The sequence below is a fragment of the Mytilus californianus genome, unplaced genomic scaffold (genome assembly GCF_021869535.1).
Source record: "Mytilus californianus isolate M0D057914Y unplaced genomic scaffold, xbMytCali1.0.p SCAF_7, whole genome shotgun sequence".
Taxonomy (NCBI): Eukaryota; Metazoa; Mollusca; class Bivalvia; order Mytilida; family Mytilidae; genus Mytilus; species Mytilus californianus.
The window spans coordinates 85,774,576-85,799,262 of record NW_026262723.1 but is presented as its reverse complement, the minus strand read 5'-3'; the positions used below and the strand labels follow the sequence as shown (position 1 = coordinate 85,799,262).

Below are 24,687 nucleotides of genomic sequence, written 5' to 3'. Positions count from 1 at the left end.
TCTCATGTCTGTATTTTCGAGTTTTTTAATCAATAGATCAATGCTATTACTAAACGGTATTTTTGCCCTTTGGATGATCAGGTGCAGCAGTTGTCAACAAAGAGAAACATTTATAAAGAGATCCAACAAGACCTGTTTGTAGTTGGTAACACTTGGTGTGGTATAGTAAAAAGGGGTCATTGAAACAAACTGACCTTTAAAATATATAGGTTTCCAAATTTGACTGAATTAGAATGAAAGATATAACTTTCTCTAATTTTTGTGTTATTTTCACATTTCTTGATCAGTGTAAGAAAAATATTTCTCCTCAGAAGTGAAATATCTGTTCTCGGTAAATGATTGGTCGAATTTAATTATGACGTCAAATTTTCTTGGTTTCTTCTGAATTTCCTATTGTGACGTCGTGAAAAAAGGCGACAATGCCGGATGAAGTCACATATAAAGAACACAACTTTCTGCAAATCTTTTAAAAGGAAGGATAAAAATCATTAGAGAAACAGATTCCACCACTTTAACTCGTGTATTACGACATTTCTCCACTCTCAAACAGTTAAATTTTAATTATTTAAAAAGCTCCGCAAGCCTCACCCTTTAAATATTAAAATTTAACTGTCTCGAGTGGAGAAATATAGTAACACACTTGTTGCAGTGGTGGAATCTATATGTAATTAAGACTTCTGTTTGTAAAATAAAGTTTTTAAAATAAAAATCATCTTGTTCAATGACAAAGATGAAAGCTATTACTTGGTATTAAAAAATAGGGATTGGTAACAAGGGTTTCAAAACATACGATTTGTAAAAGAATTCAGCTTCAAAAGGATAAGTAAATATAGTTTCATGTGAATGGAATGAATACCCTCCAGTGTTTTTAATACTTGTAGAAGGTCGTTATCTTCCTGTACATGCATATAATATTTGCCACTGGAAGTTAAGCAACCAACTATCAATAGAAGGTCATTAACGAAAACAACACAAAATTCAGGTTATGTCTATTGTGAGCAGGGATTGATAGTTCTGTGGTATATTTTCTGGATGATGCAAACTTCAATGGAAAGGAACCATGAGGATTGAAAATAATTTGAAATACTGATAAACAATGTCATTAACATTACTAAAACAACACAGTACTAATACTGTACCTTTAATATTAATTGGCAAAGTAAGTGACAATAAATAAAGATTGTATGGAACACATTTTATGGCCAATTAGCATCATATAACTGTTTAAAGATTGTAAACTAGCACTTCATTGTGGTAATATAACATTTGCACAGATAAAATGGACAACAGTTAAAGACATTGTTGAATAAAAGTATAAAAAGATATTTTTCTATAAAAATAATGAAAATAATGAGTGATTAAAAGCATTAAATTCAACAGAAATATCTAAAGCACATTTAAAGCAATATATATATAGAATTTTTGGTAAAAGAACATTATTGGAAATGTTTTTAATGAATATGATAGAACATTTCAATATTGTACATTGCATTTACGAACTAGACAAAGCAGCAAACACTGAAGCAAACAATGTGTGTAGTTAACAAGAGATAGGACAAAATACAAATGTTCTTTTATGAAGGTTTAACGCTTTGTCTCATATTAAAGGGAGATAATATTCTGGAAAAAAAACCCAGGTATTTTCCCCAATATCTTTCTGTGAGATTAGTCTCTGAATATCCACTTTATCATATGTTTGTGATAAAATGATTTAAAAGCATTGGACTTGGGGTAAAATGCTCAAACCACTTTCAGAAAGGAAAAGTCCTATCTCACACACATATATATAGGTACTTTAGTGCATGAAAAGATTACAATTTGCACAACAATGTTTACAATACATTTATACTTAAGTGTGAGAGCTTTTACACTAACTACAGCATTCAACAAAATAATCTTAATTTACCCTGGCAAAACAATATACTGGAAAGTTTAGAATACAAAATATACATAAAACTAATTTGTCCAATTAAAATAGGAAAATAAATTATGGGGCATATACTTCTACATTCATGACATTGTTTATCTATCTCTGTTGGTATAGCTAGAGGTGGATGACCAGAGGTCACATGTCTAATCTTTGTTAACACTTTGTAATATTGGAAGCAAAATCATGCTATACTGTTACAATACTTTACAAATACCAAACAAGCAATTCGAAGTAATAAAATATTGAAAATAACTAGTGCAAACTAAAATATATAATCAATTAAGAGTTTTAATATTTTGGACATAACAATTTCTACATTCCTGAGGTTCAGAGTTCTGTCAATAATTTTACACCAAACGACCTTGAACAAAATTCAATCATTGATGAGTATATTATCATAAAACAAACAGATATGTGATAAAATTAAAGTTCACAACTTCAAAGTACACCTTGTCAGTCAGGTTACTAGGCCATTTTAAAAGTATACATGTAATATGTCCTTATTTAAGTTACTTTTAACAGATCTTACTACTGCAGTCATCTTTTAATGTCAATGTAAAATGATAGTAACATTTTATGGTGAATTAATACAGATCAACTTTTAAAAAACCCCAAAATCTTAAGGTGAAAGATTTCTAAATCCATGTTTTTTTGCCAAAAATAAAAGGTTATAAATGTCATTGTAAGATTTAAAAAATACATTATATTTTAATATGTACCGTACCTCAAATGATTAGCTACAAATATGAAATTTTAAATTACAGAAAATATTTTGTTAAATGTTATGCAAATCACCAGATTAAGTCCCTTGTTTTAAATAGAATGTTCAAACCCGGGGTCAATTGGTGTAATTGTCATCATTGAACAATCTACTCTCACTGTGATGTAATAACATAAGCATTGTGAAATCAGAAATGTACAGGAAAATGTAAACAATAAAAAGTTGTCTATGTAGCAGATGCTTGTCCAAGAAAACATTTTAAGGTATTATTACATTATTACCACTCATGTCTCTACTTGTATGAATCTTTACAGTTCAAATATATTCTATAATTGCTGATGCATTCTTTGGATTCAAATAAAAGGCCATTAACAATTTACAGCCATCAGCTTTAGAGCAAATCGAGCATGCCAAAAAGACATGCATTTATCACATTTGTAGTCATGTAAAAAAAAAAACATCTTGTACCGGTAGTCAAAAGTGTTTTGGGTAAGACTTGAATACATGAATATCTAAAAAATTAACAAAAACATGCAAACAAAAACAACCCCCCAAAAACACTAGGCAATTATGGCAGTTTTCCTGAAATGCACTTACTGAAGCAAAAATAAAGTAAGAATAAAAATTCATTAATCATGTTAATATCAATTAGATTAATACATATGTACTGGATATTTGAAATAAAGGGAATTGATATGTGTGATACTATTTAAAACAAAAAATCCCCCTCACTTTCTCAAACTAATTCTTATAATGTACTCGTCACCTTTTTGTGCCAAAATCCATCTTTTTGGTGTGTAATTGAACGCATATGTAGGCATTAAATCTGATACATAGTCTCAAAGAACATTTCCTCACATTTCCCTTAAATTCATCATTTCCATTCAAAATGTATGGTTAAATAATAAAAATTCTAATAAAACTAAGTTTTCAAAAACCTTTTTTAATAACCAGGAAGTTCATTCTAGATATAAGGAGCAAGAGTGAATTGCAGAGGATGTGTATACATATTAATGTCTATTTTAGCATCTTACCATGATAGATAATTAAAGAATAATGAAAGCAAATATAATACTGTGAAATGTTACATATTTTATCTAAGATAAATGATTTTATATTACTACAATGTACATGTAAATGAAATGCCATTAAAAGTTTTAATCGAGCCCAATTCAATTTAGATAAGGTACATACATTGTATCTATTTAAACTTTTTGGGGAAAAAATATCTTTACAACAACTAACTAATAATTGACAGTGCTAGTTATGTACTTGTACCAATTGCTTATAAACTCTGTGTTATATATCTATATGTGTTTCAGACACATCTATTTATCATCGAACATAAAACAGTTAAAATATCACAATAAATAATTCCTTTCTTAGAAAATAATACAGTATTTCCCTAAAATTACCTACAAGTGCAATCTTTTACATTCAAGATGTTCTAATTCTTGTTCTTTACTCAAAGAACCTAACAATTTTGGGTTAAAATATCTTTCATTTTATGTTTGTTGTTGTTTCCATACAAATTTAAATCCTTTCCCTTTAGAATGCCCGTTAAGAGCATAGGATACAGAAGAGATCCATGATTGATTTTTTTCTTTTTGACATGCATGCACGAAAATATGCAAAGAAAAATATACTTTATGACTAACTTTTTGAGATATTTCAGTTTGATTTTTGCAGATTTCATGTAAAAATACAAATTTACAACATAGGCATATTTCAACTCTTTTCCAAAAAAATAACTAAAAAGAAAAAGAGATATTTCCAACCATTTTTTTTTGCAAATTGTCTCCTAATTAGTTCATAGGATTTCAAGTAAGTCCCAAAAATTAAGTTGTATGCCATGAAATATTTGTAAAATCAGGAAATTATATGGACAATTTTCTTGTCACCATCAATGCATGCAGAAAAATATCTACCGTTGATTTTTTTTTTGCAATTTTGATTTAACATTCTTGAAGAAGTCAGTACACAATCGATTGTAAAAGAAAAATATTGGGTTCCATGTGCTTTTTTTTTTTTTTGCTAAATCAGAAATCCCAACTTTTTAATGTTGGAGATCCCAAAATTTCCCTTTTTTGGCACTTAATTATGTTGCAGTGTATTCTATAAAAAAAGAAACATTGTCATGGATTTTTTCCTTTGCAAATGCTTTCCATATATTCAAATAACCACTTTGATTACTCGAGTGAATTTTTAGCAACTTAGCAAAGACTATGTGTTATATTTTGATGCAATATTATCTACCCTTGCTTCTGTATTGTATGCCCTCAAGTCACCAGATTTCTAGACTGAATTGGATACAAAACATGCAAAAATTTTTTTGGTTACTACATAAAACATACAAAATATAATGACTCAAAGTTGTACAAAATAATTACTAATGTAAGGTTTTCATATGTACAGGACTTTAATTACTATAGCCTTAAAACCCAGTTTAAAAAATGTTAAATGATTAATGGCTTACAAGTATACTAATCTGACATGCTATGAATAATAAAGTTGTTCCCGGTCAAAAATGATTACATGATCAAAATACATATTAACCCGATGTAATAAAACATGCATCAAACTGTACAAATGGTTCAAGTTACACACTACTGTCATGACCATGTACATATAATGTTAAAAATGTATGCAAATAACAGTTCCTTGTGGAAAGTTAAAATATCACAATATAATTGAGTGCAATTGATACATTTCCAAATTGAACATGTTGAATGTGGATCTGAGAGTTCCATTCTGTGACTGACTTGATACACTCCAAATAGAGGATCAAACTACATTTGTAGCATGACTAGCTTATAAATGTAAATCATCAACAAAAATGTAAAGTTAAATCCCAGAAACTTGGAGTTGCCCAGGCTAGCGGAACCCAGATTGACAATGTTTGATATTGTGTCGCATCTAATTGTTATCAAGAATACAATATTTGTTTGACAACATGCACCTGGTATATGGATGACTAGAATTCCAGCATTTATGTACCTTTCTTTCTGCACATCCCCACCTCTGTAATGTATTTGCAACATACTATATATTTGGTCTATTTGTTTTTCTTTTCTTTTATGAAAAATCAAATATATGTTCAATGTAGGCAGAAGTTTTGAGTACATATACATTTTGATGTCTATCTTGACTGAAACTGTACCTCAGTCAAGAAAATGGAGAACTTATGCAAATGCAAAAAATCATGAAAAATTAAAGCGAATTTATTACATTATGTCAATAAAAGGGTGTACATGTACCATGAGCATAAAATATTGCTGCCTCTGACAATCCTTAACAAAAGTTTGACTTTCATGCATTTTTTTTGAACATACTAATTAATTTTCTCAACAAAAAATATGTTGCAGCATACACCTTAGGGGTTTCAGAGAAGATAAAAGAAAAGCAAAAACTTTTGAGGACACTTGTCTCAACATAAGTACCAAGTGCATATACATGTAATTACAAAATGTAGACTTACATGTAAATGGTTAAAAAACAGTAAATAACTAATAAACTAATCAATTAATTAGAAATTAACAACGATAAATGCAAATCATAATCAGTGTTCTAGCTAGCAGATGAATATATTTTAAGATGAAGGACATTTCTAGATCTGCACAAGTTCTTGTCTGAAAAAGGACAGATTTATCATGTTTAATAAGTTCATATATTTTTGGCTGATTATTACATGCATTATGAGGTTGTTAAAATATTTTTCCAGATGTTTAAAAAATGATTTTCTTCGCGTTGAAAGTATTTATTTTCCATTAGAAAACAAAAATGCATACTGCAGGACTATAAGGCCAGATGGATGCACTGAAAGGGCAGGGGCTGCTGCTCACCTCTTTTTTGAGCTAGCTAGGACACTGATACATGTAATACACAACATACATGTTGTTAAAACACATAACAAGGACTTATTAAGTCCTTACATTAAACACACACAATCATGAAAAAGTGTGAGTACAGTCAAATGTACACATTTATTAAAGCTTAATTAAATAAATCAACAAAACTCTCAATTCAAAACAAATAAATTATATGAAAACTATATGTACATGTATACTAGTTTATTTGGGTTGGCCTGGGCATGTGCTCATTTACAATATCCTTTATGGTGCCCCATGATACACAATACATGCATATCTCTCCTAAATAGGTCAAATTTTCTTGCTTCACTTGAGAGTGAAATAGTGCAACCATACTGAGGGTGGCAGAAGAGTCTGGGTTAAAGAGACAACATGAAGGACAATGTCTTGAACACCTTCGCTGTGTTGGACACAACCTCTCCAAATCAGAAATTGTTTCCAAAATAAGCAACTAAGTATACATATCCCTCTAACACACTTAAAATGGAAAATTTTAAAGTGCAAAATAAAAGTTTTTTAGTTTAATTGTTTAATACCTAAAAAGGCATACAATTGGTGTGCAGAAAAAGATAAATTTTATTCTACCATTTTTACAGTTTCAAAAAATTAAGACGTCTTCCCTATAAAATAAGCCTTTTTTGGGGGGATAAGGCTAGTAACTATTGCTTTGAGTCAGGATTTTTAACATTGTTTTCATTTTCAGTTTTAAATTTTTTTTTTCTTTTGGATAAGTTAACAGCATATTACTGAAAAACAGGTCATGTGTGTTTGAACAAAGTAACAAAGGAAAAATATCCTTTGGTTGGCTTATTTTGGGAATAATTCCCAATTTGTACCAAATCTGTTTATACATTGTACATGTAGTTTGAATATCACAATGATAAAACTAGATATGGCTTGCAATATAATGAATTATTAATTAATACTGATAGAGATATAATATACTCCATGTACAAAAATGTATGTGCATGTAATAAGTTCCCTGAAAAAAATACTATCCACACAATTAAAATTCTGCATTTAATTATCATGATTATGTTAACATTTGAAACATTGGAAAAAAAATTTCAAAGTTCAATTAATTAAATATAGCTAGCCCTTAACATACAATTTTTTTTAGTTTTTTTTTATATCCAGTTGCTGTTACATTGATACATGTGTGAGCTAAAAAAAAAATCAGTAGTTTTAACTAATTAAGGAATCCCTGCCCCAAAAATAATGTCATAGAAAAAAATGCAGCAATCAATCATGCAAGTTCAACAATTGTGTAGATGAATTTACACATTTATCATGTTTATAAAATACAAACAAGTGATACTATTATTTCATTTAAATAATGCCAATAAAGAAGGATTTCAGTGATCACTTCAATACAATATTTATGTCACTCCATGTGAGAATTTGTAGAAGTCATTTAACCTTAAACATAGAGTAATATGTGTTTGTCAAGTTCACATATTGACACTTCAGCACGATTCTAATGTCAACATCATCACTGTTCCTTTACATGCTGTTTTGGCCTTTGTACAACATATGTTGTATAGAAGAAATGAGCAAAGAGGACAAAGTAACTGCAGTACATTAATACACTGTAGCGTATATTAGTGTAACTGTGCGCACAATAGGATCCTTGGTCTAATACCCTGTATGCTAATATGTTAATAAGTAAGCCCATGATCATTTGAAGTAGTTGAAGGAAAGTAATTCCCATATTGACCCATTTTGGAATATTGACTCTCATAGCTCTTAATGCATAGTAAGAATACATGATGGAATGGACTGTATAATTCATGGTCATGAACCATCTTCCAGAAGCCATTTTCTGTGGATAGGTGTACCAAACATATATAAGCACGGTTATGTGATGAAACCAGTGGAGGAAGATCAACGGCTGTTTTCGTAGCACTATAAATAAAGTGTCACCTAGTTCCAACACCTTAGATACGGTGAATAGAAAACACCAAAAGCTAGTAACTCCTTCAAAATAAGACGGCACACAAATCGAATATTCAAGACTATGATTTTTAATGGCAGATATAATTTCAGGGACTGTTCTAATGGCTCCAAAAATACTGAAAATCGCCAGTCCTCCACTCCATGTCGCCAGGTAGGGTCTAAGGTCAAATCGCCGGCGTTTTGACATAAAATGCTTTCCTCCAAAAATAATTATCAGATAGACTGCTGAATAAATAAAGCTGTCCGTCCAATGTTCTCTCATATATCGATTAAATTCATTTTCATTGAATTGTTCCTCAAAATCAAATACATACGAATAATTATGTGCACCCATCTTTATTCTTTCAATTTCCTACAACCCAGTCTCCGGCATAAAAATGTGGTGGGTGTTGGTTTGTGTACACGAGGTTATTGCCGTGACTGAATAGGAAAATATTGATTGGTCAATAAGAACGACTGATCTTACATTGACCAATCAGATGCAATTTAACAGAAATCCTTGTCCTATACATTGGATCTATTGATCAGCATGGAGAACATATTTGCAAGGGAAAAATACAGATATTACAGTACAGTAAACATTTTCTAAAAAAATAGTAGTTGACATCAAAAGACGGCTTTATCTGGGGAAAAACTTTGTCCTAAAATGAGGTCATTAAATATCGACCTATTTTTTGACCCTACTGAAAATGGGGGAAAAAAAGGGGGGTATTGAATTAATGGCCTTCTTTTAATTTAGGGGCCCCAACCCTTAATTAGCAATACTAAAATAACCCTTAACATAACCTGACGGTAACCCATTCCTAACCATAACACTAGCCCTTACACTAAAAACAACTCAAGATTGGTATGCTGTGACTGTGAGGTGTACTGTCCAATAAAGGGGCCAGAATAACAAGCAATGGGTCATATTATATATTTTTATTATAACAAATTACTTATTTCAATTACTTTGATATTATATATTAATCAATTAAATCAAAATGAATCATGTTATGTACTTTTTTAACCTATTCTTAATTTACTTTTATATTATGTTTGAAATTATATTGTAATTATTCTGCTCATTTTGGGTGCCGTGATTGGCAAATAAAATTTGTTTGTTTGTTTGGTGTTTAAACGACTTATAAACATAAACCTATTAAACCCTAACCATATATGAACCCCAAAGTGCAGGGACGCCTTACAATTGTAAGTAAAAGAAGGTAGACCTATTGATGTCACGTAACATTCACTTTTCTTGTGATGTAAAAATTTTAGGGGAACATCTCTAAGTCCAGTAATCAGGTATGACAGACTTGTAGCGATCGTAACACTATGACCTAAGCACATACAATGTACACATAGGTTGCATATATGCAAAGGTCATGATCCGACAGCTTGAGCAGCTGTATCAGGATTCAAAAGTATATCTTTTAACAGAATAGACGTATTTACACTTGTATGCAAATTTGTCCGCCATTACGTAAAATCACACAGGTTCCAGTAAACTTTGACATCATAATTCAAAACATTTGACGTCACAATTAAAAAGTGATTGTTGCCTGACGTCAAAAGGTGATTCGGAGTAGATCTAAGGTCATTCGGAGGCAAAATATAGCTAAATACCAAAAGTGTAAATACGTTTATAGAAAGCATCTGCCCAAGTCATGCTGCAGTTGTCAAATAGTAGTTTATTAACAATAAGTCTTTTTATTGTTACAAATTTAAAGTATTTCTATGAAGAATATTCCAACAAATAATTTAGATAGTTTTTACCTAATCTGAAGTTTGAGGGTTCCATAGGTGGCCTGTTGTAAGGCTAACTTTCTGATCCTATCCAATGTACCAGTAGGTCATTTATACAATGTACTTCACAGACTAAAATCTTGGGTACATTTATTAAGAGTTTTCAGGTAGTGTGAATTGCCATTTGTTTTAAGTAGTTGAATAATGACATCTACTTGCATATTTCACCACTTTGATATTAAAAAAAAAATTAATATATTGAAACAGTAAACTCTAAAGCAATTATAAGCTTCTTACAATAAATGTTGTAAAGGTTAATTTCAGAGCAGTAAAACTGTACACAGAGATTAAAATTCACATGTTGAATATTAAGTGTAGTTATTACAATGTAACTTAATTAATAAAATGCTAAAAATGATGTTATCATAATTAATTGACCATTTTTGCAATGTTATTGTAAAATTACATTCATTGGAATGGACCCATCCCTGCTGATGACTTTTTCTGTCCTTTTTAGTTTCCATTCTTTGATGATTCCTTTTGGTCAAGTGTACATTTCTCAGTTGGTGAGATGTGCACATGTTTGCATTGATATCTCAAATTCCTACTAGCAATATTTTAAATTGGATGTTACTATAAATGTACAGATTTTTAGAAAAAGAGTATTTTTATGTTATCTGCAGATATTTAATAAAAGATGGTATTTCACATCCAACGTTTTACTTCAAGTTCAATATTATTTATAAAGCAAACAAGTTTGCAACTGCAGAACATTCAGAAAAATCAGATGAACCAATTTGGAGTTATTGCCCCTGAAATGTTATTTTTTTTTGCAAATTTCACATTTTTTTGTAATTATAATGAAAAATATAATTAGATAGAGAGAGAAAATTTGAACAGTGAAAATGACCTGAACAATAATGATATAAAAATAAGAAGATGTGGTAAGATTGCTAATGAGACAACTCTCCACCAGAGACCAAATAACATAGAGGTTAACAACTATATGTCACTGTACGGCCTTCAACAATGAGCAAAACCCATACCGCATAGTCAGCTATAAAAGGCCCCAAAATGACAAATGTGAAACAATTCAACTTGGCAGAAATTGTCAGATGACCCTGCTGGGGCCAGCTGAAACCCGCCTCCGGGTGCGGGATTTTCTCACTGTGTTGAAGACCCTTTGGTGGACTTCGGCTGTTTTCTGCTCTTTGGTCAGGTTGTTGTCTCTTTGATACATTCCCCATTTCCATTCTCAATTTTACTTTATAGGAGTTATTACTTTTAACACATGTTTAATGATGATTTTACCCTTTTGGGATTTTTTTTATAGAAACTATAGTTGATAGAGAGAATTGTTTTATAGTAAAAATGTTTAACAAAATATGATCTACAAATAAATCAATATGGAAGAATCGTCAATTGACCTCCTACAGGTGTTATTGCCCTTGACAGACTAATTATACACCTTTTTATACGACCGCAAAAAAATTTTTGTGGTCGTATAATGGTATGACATTGGCGTCGTCGTCGTCCGGCGTAGTTGTCGTCGTCCGGCGTCGTCGTCGTCGTCCAGCGTCGTCCGAAGACACATTGGTTTTCGCACTCTAACTTTAGTTTAAGTTAATGGATCTTTATGAAATTTTACCACAAGGTTCAATACCACAAAAGGAAGGTTGGGATTGATTTTGGGGGTTATGGTAATAACAGTAAAGGAATTAGGGGCCAAAAAGGGGCCAAAAATAAGCATTTTTGTAACTTCCAGACATAACTTGTGTGTTAGTGTATGGATCTCTCTGACATTGTACCACAAGGTTCCATATCACTAAAGGAATGCTGGGATTGATTTTGGGGGTAATTGCCTCCAAATTTTAGGAATTAAGGGCCAAAAAAGGGGCAAAAAACAAGCATTTTTCTAGTTTCATGACAATAACTTGTGTGTAAGTGTATGGATCTTTCTGAAATTGTACTACAAGGTTCCATATCACAAAGGGAAAGCTGGGTTTGAGTTTGGGGGTAATTGCCCTAAACGTTTAGGAATTTGGGGCCAAAAAGGGGCCAAAAAACACATTTTTTTCTAGTTTCCAGACAATAACTTGTGTTCAAGTGTATGGATCTTTCTGAAATTGTACTGCAAGGTACCATACCACAAAGGGAAGGCTGGGATTGAGTTTGGGGGTGATGAATCATAATGGGGGTTCAAAAAATTTTGGGGGGGGATTTATTTTTTTTTCCTTTTTTTTCTTTTTTTCCTTTTTTGTTTCTTTTAAAATATTCCATTTTAAGTTGGTTATTTCTGATTTATATTAAAATCAAATAAAAATGATATGGTAGGAGATACACACCAAACAGGATGTGTAAATTATTATATAATAAGTATTGTGCAATAGCAAGAAATTTTCAATTGCACAGTATTGCACAATAGCAAGAAATCTTCAATTGCACAGTATTGCGCAATAGCAAGGAATCTTCAATTGCACAGTATTGCGCAATAGCAAGAAATATCCAATAGCACAATATTGCGCAATAGCAAGAAATTGTCAATTGTACAGTATTGCGCAATAGCAAGAAATATTTAATAGCACAGGATTGTGCAAAAGAAGATACTTCCTATAAATTGCTTATTTCTTGACCAATTTCAATGGGGTTTTATTCTTGATTTCATGGGGTTCTTTAATATGCTGAATCTAACCGTGTATTTAGTTTTTGGATTTTGGGCCCCGTTTTTAAATTGGTCCACATTGAGGCCCAAAGGGTCCAAAATTAAACTTTGTTTGATTTCATCAAAAATTGAATTATTGGGGTTCTTTGATATGCCGAATCTAACTGTGTATTTAGATTCTTAAATTTTGGTTCCGTTTTCAAATTGGTCTACATTAAGGTCCAAAGGGTCCAAAATTAAACTTAGTTTGATTTTAACAAAAATTGAATTCTTAGGGTTCTTTGATATGCTGAATCTAAACATGTATTTAGATTTTTGATTATGGGCCCATTTTTCAAGTTGGTCCAAATCGGGGTCCAAAATTAAACTTTGTTTGATTTCAACAAAAATTGAATATATGGGGTTCTTTGATATGCTGAATCTAACCATGTATTTAGATTTTTGATTTTTGGGCCCCGTTATCAACTTTGTCCACATTGAGGTCAAAAGGGTCCAAAATTAAACTTTGTTTGATTTCATCAAAAATTGAATTATTGGGGTTCTTTGATATGCCGAATCTAACCGTGTATTTAGATTCTTAATTTTTGGTTCCGTTTTCAAATTGGTCTACATTAAGGTCCAAAGGGTCCAAAATTAAACTTAGTTTGATTTTAACAAAAATTGAATTCTTAGGGTTCTTTGATATGCTGAATCTAAACATGTATTTAGATTTTTGATTATGGGCCCAGTTTTCAAGTTGGTCCAAATCGGGGTCCAAAATTAAACTTTGTTTGATTTCAACAAAAATTGAATATATGGGGTTCTTTGATATGCTGAATCTAACCATGTATTTAGATTTTTGATTTTTGGGCCCCGTTATCAACTTTGTCCACATTGAGGTCAAAAGGGTCCAAAATTAAACTTTGTTTGATTTCATCAAAAATTGAATTCTTGGGGTTCTTTGATATGCTGAATCTAACCATGTATTTAGATTTTGGATATTGGACCATAATAGGTGAATGTCCAATTTAAAATTTTTAAGTTCTTAGACCACATTCAATCTGTGTTAGAAACCTATGCTGTGTCAAATATTTAATCACAATCCAAATCCAAAGCTGTATCAAGCTTGAATGTTGTGTCCATACTTCCCCCAACTGTTCAGGGTTCGACCTCTGCGGTCGTATCAAGCTGCGCCCTGCGGAGCATTTTATTTAGTTTGTTACTGCAAACAATTTTGCTTTTTACAATTTCTCTTTCTCTTTATCTATTATGATAATAGATAAAGAGAAATTGTAAAAAGCAAAAGTGTTTTACAAAATAAGATCTACAAATAAGTCACCTTGGCTGAAATTGACTGAAATTAACCACAGTCCTTTTTGCTCGAATGTGACCTACATAATTAGACTTATCACCAGATTTGTACTGACATGAGCAGCACGACGGGTGCCAAATGTGGAGCAGAATCTACTGACCCTTCCAGAGCACCTGAGATCACCCCTGTTTTTTGGTTGGGTTTGTGTTGCTCAGTCTTTAGTTTTCTATGTTGTGTTTTTTGTACTGGCATGGCATGACATTGTCAGTTTGTTTCCTACTTATGAGTTTGAATATCCCTTTTGTATTTTTCGCCTCTCTTTTATAAGAGTTATTACCATGGATAGATGGTTTTTATCTATTTTTTGAATTGTTTGCCGAAACTATTATGATTAAAGAGAAATTGTAATAAGTAAAGATGTTAAGCACAATCAGATCTACAAGTGAGTTAAAAGGGCAGAAATTGTCAACTGACTCCTCTTAGAAGTTATTGCCCCTGAATGACTATTTTTACCCATTTTATAGATTTCTTGCTAAATCAAAGATAGATAAGAATGCCACAATACATAAAAAAAATGCTCAGCACAAAAGGATCTACAAATCAGTCATTGTGTCTGAAATTGTCAACTGACTCCATATAGAAGTTATTTCCCTTTGAATGATGATTTTTATTCTTCTTTGCATTTTTGTCAAAAATATAGGTCCTTATAGAAGTTGTACTTACATGAGCATCAAGTTGAAGAGAAGCTTTAAAAAGAGAAAAAAAATCGTCAAAATAAGATTCGCAAGAAAGTCAACATGGCCAATTATCACACTAGTTATAGGATTTATTGCCATTTTAAAAGACTTTTTTTCTTTCAAAAATTTTAATAGATAAGCATAAACTGTAAACATTAAAAAATGATGATCAGTACAAGACCTACAAAAATGCCATACAATATGATCTACAAATAAGGAAACATAACTGATTGAAATAAAAAAAAATAATAATATCTAAATGGTATATTTTTACAAGGTGATCCATTCAATCTCTTGAGAGCCTCTGGTTTCTAATATTTTTGGTGATATCATTGATATTTTAACAATAAGAAACGGATTATTATTGTTTTTATTTGATGAATATTGACCATAACATGTAATTCATACTAAAATTAGAACATTGCTATTTTGATGTTAACCATAATTTCATCTGTGGCACTGTATACTTTGACATATTCATAATATATATATAAAGTGAAAAACAAGAAGTGGTTTCAAACTATTTTTCTATAAGTAACATTATGTTTTACTGGAAAATTAGTTTGATTATGCTTTATTTTGTTAATAATGGACATATTTCTGGATCATATTACCTTATACTGTAGGTTCATATGATTTTGTATTAATTTTCATTTACCAATTAAACACACTCAAGTGAGGGAGGTTGTGGGTTGGAACCAAAGTCTTTAAAATTATTATTTGCTGCTTCTCCGCTAAGCACACAGTATTTAAAAGTACTTAGTAGTAAGAGCAAAGACTAGTTGGCTTAAGAGTCCAAATAATGTGTTCCAAAATACATAAGCTGTCCAGACTTTTCATCTTCCCTGCAGATATTACACTGAGTTTTACAGTATGGTTTGCATAATATTATTACTTGTCAGTGTTGCTCAAAACCGAATGCTGGAATTCCAAAAATACCAAACATTTAAGTCTTTGAAGAGCAATAAACCTAGAAATCACAATAACATTAATTTGCAAAATAATCTTTCTTTATAGCATTCATTTAAACATGATAAAAGGAATATGAAGAAAAATAATGTATTTGTCTTTTTTCTTCTATAGGTATTATTTATATGTTGATGTTGATACAGACAGTCTATTCAGAAAATTTGCAAAATGACCCAGCTGATATTAAACCAGAAATCCCCCAAAATAATGCAGAAAGTGAAAATGTACTTATAGTTGATGTTGGACAGGGGGATGAGAAGATGGGCATTGATGCAGAAGGAGGTAATCCCGATCTTTCTAACAATGAGGATATTACACAGAAAAATGAAGATACCAGTGAAGAAGTAAAGGAAATGGAATCTGGTAGTTCTTTTTCATTTGGGAGTATATTGAAAAGTTTTGTCGATCCAATATTTGAGGAATCTGATAAAAGACAAAATGAGGAGCTTGAGAAAGAAAATGTGACAGCCATTAAAAATGAAAGTGTAGTTCAAAATGAAACAAGTATCGGTATTTTAGAAATCCCATTGATAGACAGAGACTTAAATCGAACTGAGAAAAAGACAAAATTTAAATGCATCAGTAGAAATATGACATTTGAAAATACCACATCGGAAGTTAAGATTATAAATAACACAAGACTTTTGCAGATTTTAAATTTTGATCAGAATGACACATTGTCAGACTGTGTTTTGGTTATGTTTTATGCACCATGGTGTAGATTCTGTTCCAAAGTAGCACCTAGTTATAATGCTTTAGCTAGAGCCTTTCCTGAGTTAGATGTTGTGGCAGTTGATGCAGCTCATTTTAGCAAGTAAGTAAATTGCCTTTCAAGTGGTAATTTAAGATTTCAGTATATGGGTAATTGGAATTGGTGTATTACCCCAAAATGTTTACTGAGTTTTACATATAATGAAAACTAAGAAAAAATTGACACTGATTTTTTTCATGATTTGATTTTAGAGGCATTTTATGCAATTGTCTTTTCCACTACTTAATAAATACTAATATGCTAAACTATTTTTTGATATAAGTACTTTTTTATACGACCGCAAAAATTTTTGCGGTCGTATATTGGTATGACGTTGGCGTCGTCGTCGTCCGAAGACACATTGGTTTTCGCACTCTAACTTTAGTTTAAGTGAATGGATCTCTATGATATTTTACCATAAGGTTCAATACCACAAAAGGAAGGTTGGGATTGATTTTGGGGGTTATGGTACCAACAGTTAAGGAATTAGGGGCCAAAAAGGGGCCAAAAATAGCCATTTTTGTAACTTCCAGACATAACTTGTGTGTTAGTGTATGGATCTCTCTGACATTGTACCACAAGGTTCCATATCACACAGGGAATGCTGGGATTGATTTTAGGGGGTAATTGCCTCAAAATATTAGGAATTGGGGGCAAAAAAAGGGGCAAAAAACAAGCATTTTTCTAGTTTCATGACAATAACTTGTGTGTAAGTGTATGGATCTTTCTGAAATTGTACTACAAGGTTCCATATCACAAAGGGAAAGCTGGAATTGAGTTTGGGGGTAATTGCCCAAAACGTTTAGGAATAAGGGGCCAAAAAAGGGCCAAAAATAAGCATTTTTCTAGTTTCCAGACAATAACTTGTGTTCAAGTGTATGGATCTCTTTGAAATTGTACCACAAGGTTCCATATCACACAGGGAATGCTGGGATTGATTTTGGGGGTAATTGCCTCAAAATATTAGGAATTAGGGGCCAAAAAAGGGGCAAAAAACAAGCATTTTTCTAGTTTCATGATAATAACTTGTGTGTAAGTGTATGGATCTTTCTGAAATTGTACAAGGTTCCATATCACAAAGGGAAAGCTGGAATTGAGTTTGGGGGTAATTGCCCAAAATGTTTAGGAATAAAGGGCCAAAAAGGGGCCAAAAATAAGCATTTTTCTAGTTTCCAGACAATAACTTGTGTTCAAGTGTATGGATCTCTCTGAAATTGTACTGCAAGGTACCATACCACAAAGGGAAGGCTGGGATTGAGTTTGGGGGTGATGAATCATAAGGGGGTTAAAAAAATTTGGGTTTTTTTTTTTTTTTTTTTTCCTTTTTTTTTTCTTTTAAAATTTTCCATTTTAAGTTGGTTATTTCTGTTTTATATTTAAAAGCAAATAATAATGATATGGTAGGAGATACACACCAAACAGGATGTGAAAATTATTATATAATAAGTATTGTGCAATAGAAAGAAATTTTCAATTGCACAGTATTGCACAATAGCAAGAAATCTTCAATTGCACAGTATTGCGCAATAACAAGAAATCTTCAATTGCACAGTATTGTGCAATAGCAAGAAATATCCAATAGCACAATATTTCGCAATAGCAAGAAATTGTCAATTGTACAGTATTGCGCAATAGCAAGAAATATTCAATTGCACAGTATTGTGCAAAAGAAGATACTTCGTATAAATTGCTTATTTCTTGACCAATTTCAATGGGGTTTTATTCTTGAATTCTTGGGGTTCTTTAATATGCTGATTCTAACCGTGTATTAAGTTTTTGGATTTTGGGCCCCGTTTTTAAATTGGTCCACATTGAGGTCCAAAGGGTCCAAAATTAAACTTTGTTTGATTTCATCAAAAATTGAATTATTGGGGTTATTTGATATGCCGAATCTAACCGTGTATTTAGATTCTTAATTTTTGGTTCCGTTTTCAAATTGGTCTACATTAAGGTCCAAAGGGTCCAAAATTAAACTTAGTTTGATTTTAACAAAAATTGAATTCTTAGGGTTCTTTGATATGCTGAATCTAAACATGGATTTAGATTTTTGATTAGGGGCCCAGTTTTCAAGTTGGTCCAAATCGGGGTCCAAAATTAAACTGTTTGATTTCAACAAAAATTGAATATATGGGGTTCTTTGATATGCTGAATCTAACCATGTATTTAGATTTTTGGGCCCCATTATCAACTTTGTCCACATTGAGGTCAAAAGGGTCCAAAATTAAACTTTGTTTGATTTCATCAAAAATTGAATTCTTGGGGTTCTTTGATATCTGAATCTAACCATGTATTTAGATTTTGGATATTGGACCATAATAGGTGAATGTCCAATTAAAAATTTTTAAGTTCTTAGACCACATTCATTCTGTGTCAGAAACCTATGCTGTGTCAAATATTTAATCACAATCCAAATTCAGAGCTGTATCAAGCTTGAATGTTGTGTCCATACTTGCCCCAACTGTTCAGGGTTCGACCTCTGCGGTCGTATCAAGCTGCGCCCTGCGGAGCATTTTATTGAAAATTTAAAGGATTAAGAATTTCAAGTATTTGTTGATTTTTTGTATGTGAAAAGCACAATGTAAAACAAAATATCTGTACAATGTTCAATACAGCCATGACAGCATTATAATATAAAAACAAGGAGTTGTGGAAAGGTTGCCAATGATACAACTATCCACCAAAGACCAGAGGATAGTATGTAGATAACTATAGGTCACCGTAATCCTTCAATAATGAGCAAAACCCATACTGTATAGTGATTTATTAGTCAGCTTTCAAAGTTCAACATTAACGTAAGAAAAATTAAATATGGCTGATTGTAACTAAGGACAACTAGTGAATTATAGGCTCTTGACCTCCCACAGTAAGATAAAGAATTTGGAGAGGTTAAACATGTTTGTGGGCACTTAACCCTTCCTTAACCTGCATGTAGAACAGTGGTTTAACAGCACAAAATTAGAAAAAAACTGTAAAAATTGGTTGCAAAGGGATTGACTCATCCGACTAAAGAAACAAAGTAACATTCTAAGAGTACTCGCAATTACTAAAAGCTATCACAAAGCCACTTTCAACTAATAAATAAACAATTTTCCAAACTAAAACATCAATCAGAACACATCAAACAGATTTAGTTTAAATACATCATAAACAGTTTGAGAAAAGCATGACCGTGTACAATCCTACAAATAAGTATCTTAAGGATGTAGGACAATAAGTGTTCTTAGCTGTATAGCTATACATATAGAATATAAAAAAAATATATATTTTAACTTGAAAAAATAAAATGTACATTATGCAAATTGTAAAAATGGGAATACATAATGTAAATGTTAATTGTAAATAAAATCTTACAGAATCAAGAATGAAAACTTGACCTGCGATTCACAAAAAAATCTTATAACTAAAATTAATTGTAAGCCATAAAGAATTTAGTATAATTACGATCGATTTTAGTCGTAAGATTTTCTGTCAAACGCAGGCTAGATACATGTATTTGTAGAAATTATCTTTAACAATAAAAGTATTATTATTTAGAGGCCATGCTGTGACAGTAATATTTTAGTTTTAACATGTTTGTTTGTTTGTACTCTAGCTTGAATGCCAGATTTGGAACTGTTTCTGTACCAAATATACTTCTGTTTCATCAATCCAGAGCTGTTGTTAGATTCAACCAAACAGAGAAAAAATTTGATAATCTAGTTTCCTTTGTTAAAAATCATACAGGTAATGTTGTATTAGTATACTATCTGTCAGGTGAAAGCTTACTTCTGATGTCATTCATTCTATTTACCTGGATCAAAACTTACCAGTACTACATGAGAAAATAAGAGTATCATTCTGGGAAAATCAGTTTAGTTTGCTTTTAATATTATCATGTACAGCAAAATGAAGGAAAATTTATATGGCCTTTAACGATAAGAATGCCACAATAATGCAAACTCTTAGAGAATTTTTAGAACACTTCAACACAGATAACCAACTATACGATTTCAAATTCAATGCTCAATAGACAACATGAAAATCCTTCACCATCTATGGAGAAGATTCCTGACCTGGGTCTAGTATAATAGGACACAGTTAAACCAGTTTCTAAATACTCATCCCTCCCTCTTTCAGCATGAGAACAACAGAGAAAGTGAACATAATAAAAATCAAAACTTGAAGAAAAATACAAAGTACACCTCACAGAACAATACATTCTTTAAAAATTCGTAAGGGTTCCGCGGAACCCAGTGTCTCGCCTACTTTTGCTGTTAATAGCAGGCTCAACAAAAATGAGGAAAAAAATTAATAAAAATATTCCTCTCTATACTATCTTTTGATTGTAAGTAGCTTCTGTCCAAGTTTGGTAAAAATCCAGGATAGTTTATGATTCTAATAAATGTTTTAAAAACTTAAACTGCAGACTGTATGTAATGTTAACTGGAAGAAAAACTAAGTCCATTTATAAGTAAAATACGGAAAAAATGGAACAAAATTTTAACAAAATTTCCTTCTAGATACTAGCTTTTAATCATAAACAAGCTACTGTCCAAGTTTGGTACAAATCCAGGATAGTTTAAGAAAGTTGTTAAAATTTAAAAAAACTTTAACCACAGAGTGAATGTAATGTAAACTGGCAGAAAAACTAAGTCCATTTATAAGTTAAATACAGATAAACTAGACTTTTTTTTACAAAATTTACTTCTGGATACTATCTTATGATCATAAACAAGCTTCTGTCCAAGTTTGGTACAAATCCAGGATCGTTTAAGAAAGTTGTTAAAATTTTAAAAACTTTAACCACAGAGTGAATGTAATGTTAACTGGCAGAAAAACAGTCCATTTATAAGTTAAATACAGATAAAAAAAGAATTTTTTTTTACAAAATTTACTTCTGGATACTATCTTATGATCAGCTTCTTTCCAAGTTTGGTAGAAATCCAGGATAGTTTAAGAAAGTTATTAAAATTTCAAAAACTTTAACCACAGAGTGAATGTAATGTTTCCTGGCAGAAAAACTAAGTCCATTTATAAGTAAAATACGGAAAAAATGGATTTTTTTTTTTACAAAATTTACTTTTAAATATTATCTTATGATCATAAACAAGCTTCTGTCCAAGTTTGGTAGAAATCCAGGATAGTTAAGAAAGTTATTAAAATTTCCAAAACTTTAACCACAGAGTGAATATTTGTGGACGCAACCGCCGACACCGACGCCAACGGAATGTAGGATCGCTATGTCTCGCTTTTTCGACAAAAGTCGAAGGCTCGACAAAAATCAGGAAAAAAAAAAGGTCAACTTTGCATATAGATGCAAATGCATATATCATGTATATTGTGCTGAAAAAAAAGAAAGGAAATTGACATTCAGATTTGAATTTTGAAATACATGTATACACTTTTTGAAGTTTTGTTTCCTTTATGAAGTAATTATTTCAGTTTCAAAATAATGTAAAGCTTAACATTCATATCTTAAATATATCACTATTGATGTTTTAGGGATGGAACCAGAAATATCTGCCAATGTTACAGAGGATGACTATATCAGACCACTACCAAGTGTACCGTCCGACGAAACAGATTATTTATTGTGGATTTCATGGCTATTTGTTGTAATATTTGTATCAGTTGTATTTGTAAGATCTTCATACGGACAGCTTTACATTAACAAAATTAAAATATTATGGCAGGAACATCAGCACATAGAGTGAATTCTCGTACTAAAGTCAGTGATTACAGTGAAGTGAAGTGTCCAACTAGTCAGTTATTACCGCTGCATCTAGTCTGTGGTAGTCTGCAGATCAATTTGCACTGCTACTGGTATATAACAACTGCATCTGTTGAGAAAGACCTAGTTATATTTTAATTGTTCCACCATCTGAAATATGTTGCAAAAAGTACTGAGCCATCAATAAAAACAAGCCAACTTGTGCTATAAAAAGTTTTTACTAGCTTTAGTGAACAAAAGATACTAAGTCTATAAGAAACATCAGATAGAAAAAACTTATTCAATATTTTATTTTTATTTTTATTTACTTCTAAGTGTGTTGTTTTATCATTACATGGAAAATCATGTTTAATATTCATGTTTTAAGATGAGCCAAGGCTCTGTGTTGAAGGCCGTACTTTGATCTATAATTGTTTACTTTTTACACATTGTGAATTGGATGGAGAGTTGTCTCATTGGCACTCATACCATATCTTCTTATTTCTAATCAATAGTCTATTTGCCAATTACCGATTTGATTCTGTTATAACACACTTTTAACACAAATTGCTTCCCTTTGTCAATCGTAGACTGGATCTAAAAATTGGCTTTTGTCCTTGCAAAGCATGATAAGTTGAAAGTTATATACATCACCATTTTAACCATTTTTTGGGGAAAAATAACTACTGGTATCAATAGTTTTTAGCTTAACAAAAAATTAAATTAAATTAAAAGGTCTGAAAAACTTGAAGGTTACACACATTACACACATATAAATTTGCTCTTTCCGCTAGCTCTCCATTGTCAATGAAAATTTACTTCTCTCCTAAGGGAGACACTATAAAAAGGATCTATAATTACAGGGTCAATTACGAGAATTAACAAATAGACTATTAACCAATACATTGTCTGTAGTCATAATTTACCATTATCACCAATAAAGTGTTAGGCTCTCTGGCATAACCTGAGATGTAATTCTGTGATGAAGAACTTTAATGTTATATGAAACAATGGAAAATTAATGAGAATTAAAGAATGTTTTTTTTTTTTTATTTGTTTGTCATTATTTTCCAACCCTTGTTTGTGTGTCCTGGGCAAAATTTCAATCTACCATTACTTTGAATATATCACATTGAGGTGCGTTCTTGTGTTTGGAAAAATTGTAACAAAAATATCAGTATGCAATACATTACTTGTTTCATTGTCTGTCACTTCAAGTAAAGTTGATATTTTACAATTATAGCCTTTGTATGAGGTCGATACAAGGATATATTGACCTGAAAGAAGTATATTGACTGAGGTCAAATTAGTTAAAATATACAAATTAATAATATTATAATGTCTAATCTATGATGGCCAGATAGATATATTTACTGTATGGTAAATTTTAGTTTTTTAAAATTTTTCTATTACAGAAGTAAAATTTAATCAATGCATTTTCATCCTTTAAATGTTTTTTGTTTTTTGTCTTGCCTGTTACAAATGTGGCAGAATACTAGGTATAGGAATGCTAATCCGGTGGTATTAACTATTTGTATAAAGTTTATAATTCAAAAGGTACATGTATGACCTGGATGCTTCATACCTTGTATTCAGATGCTCTATGTTATGAAGTTTCAGTCTGTCAAATGTCCATCGTCCTTGACCTGATTCTCACGGTATAGCAACTGCTTAAAAACTGTATAGTTTTTTGTCAATGAATTGCTGTAATATGGTAATAATATTTGGTATATGAGATCCTTGCAAGGCCTAAATGTTCACATGATCTTGACCTCATTTCATGGAGCAGTGATCAAGGTTAAAGTAATGTAATTAGGTCTCTTTCTCAGATACTAAAAGTAGTAGGTTAACTATGTTTGGTGTATGGAATGATTGTAAGGTGTAAATGTCTGACTGACAGGTTTCATCTGACCATGACCTCATTTTCATGGTTCATTGGTCAATGTTAAGTTTTGTGTTTTGGTCTGTTTCTCAAATATTGTAAACAATAATTCAACTATATTTTATTACGAGATCTACAAAAAATTCAAAATCACAGAAGTTGTCAGTTTACTCCTTATAAGAGCTATTGTCCTTGAATGTCACTTTTTACCCAATTTTGTGTTTTGGGTGGAAACTAAAGTAGATAAATTTAAATCGGATGGAGTGTTGCATACTAAAGAGGAAGTTTGTAAGAAAGGTAAACTAACTCTACCTTTGAAAGAATGTGAGATACCAGTATAGTAATGCTCCATTGATGTTGAACTGTTAATATTGTAAAGTTTTCTTATCAGGAGAGTTGCACACTTATACACATGTAGTAATAATAATAGTCCTTCAAATTGCTGTTTTTGAGTTTGTTTTAAAGCAAACAACAGATCTCTGCACAGTTTTTATACGACCGC

At 31.3% G+C, this 24,687-nt stretch overlaps 2 protein-coding genes across 2 annotated transcripts; one reads left to right on the top strand and one right to left on the bottom strand.

Moving 5' to 3' along the window:
* Positions 1-1,102: 1,102 nt before the first annotated feature.
* LOC127707738 (elongation of very long chain fatty acids protein 6-like) lies at positions 1,103-8,877 on the bottom strand. Its single transcript, XM_052212470.1, has one exon. It carries the CDS (start codon positions 8,808-8,810, stop codon positions 8,013-8,015), a length of 798 nt encoding a protein of 265 aa, XP_052068430.1. The 5' UTR covers positions 8,811-8,877; the 3' UTR covers positions 1,103-8,012.
* A 54-nt stretch (positions 8,878-8,931) lies between these two features.
* On the top strand, positions 8,932-22,901 carry LOC127707729 (thioredoxin domain-containing protein 15-like). Its single transcript, XM_052212437.1, has 4 exons — positions 8,932-9,045; positions 15,978-16,677; positions 20,207-20,337; positions 22,096-22,901. The coding sequence occupies exons 1-4, from the start codon at positions 9,006-9,008 to the stop codon at positions 22,305-22,307; spliced, it is 1,083 nt and encodes a 360-aa protein (XP_052068397.1). The 5' UTR covers positions 8,932-9,005; the 3' UTR covers positions 22,308-22,901.
* The last annotated feature ends 1,786 nt before the right edge of the window (positions 22,902-24,687 follow it).

Bases quoted from the DNA above. Each gene is read 5' to 3' on its own strand.
- LOC127707738 (XM_052212470.1), bottom strand. From the start codon at position 8,810: ATGGGTGCACATAATTATTCGTATGTATTTGATTTTGAGGAACAATTC.
- LOC127707729 (XM_052212437.1), top strand. From the start codon at position 9,006: ATGGAGAACATATTTGCAAGGGAAAAATACAGATATTACA. The intron at 16,678-20,206 runs GTAAGTAAATTG...TTTGTACTCTAG, and splicing joins GATGCAGCTCATTTTAGCAA to CTTGAATGCCAGATTTGGAA. The intron at 20,338-22,095 runs GTAATGTTGTAT...TTGATGTTTTAG, and splicing joins CTTTGTTAAAAATCATACAG to GGATGGAACCAGAAATATCT.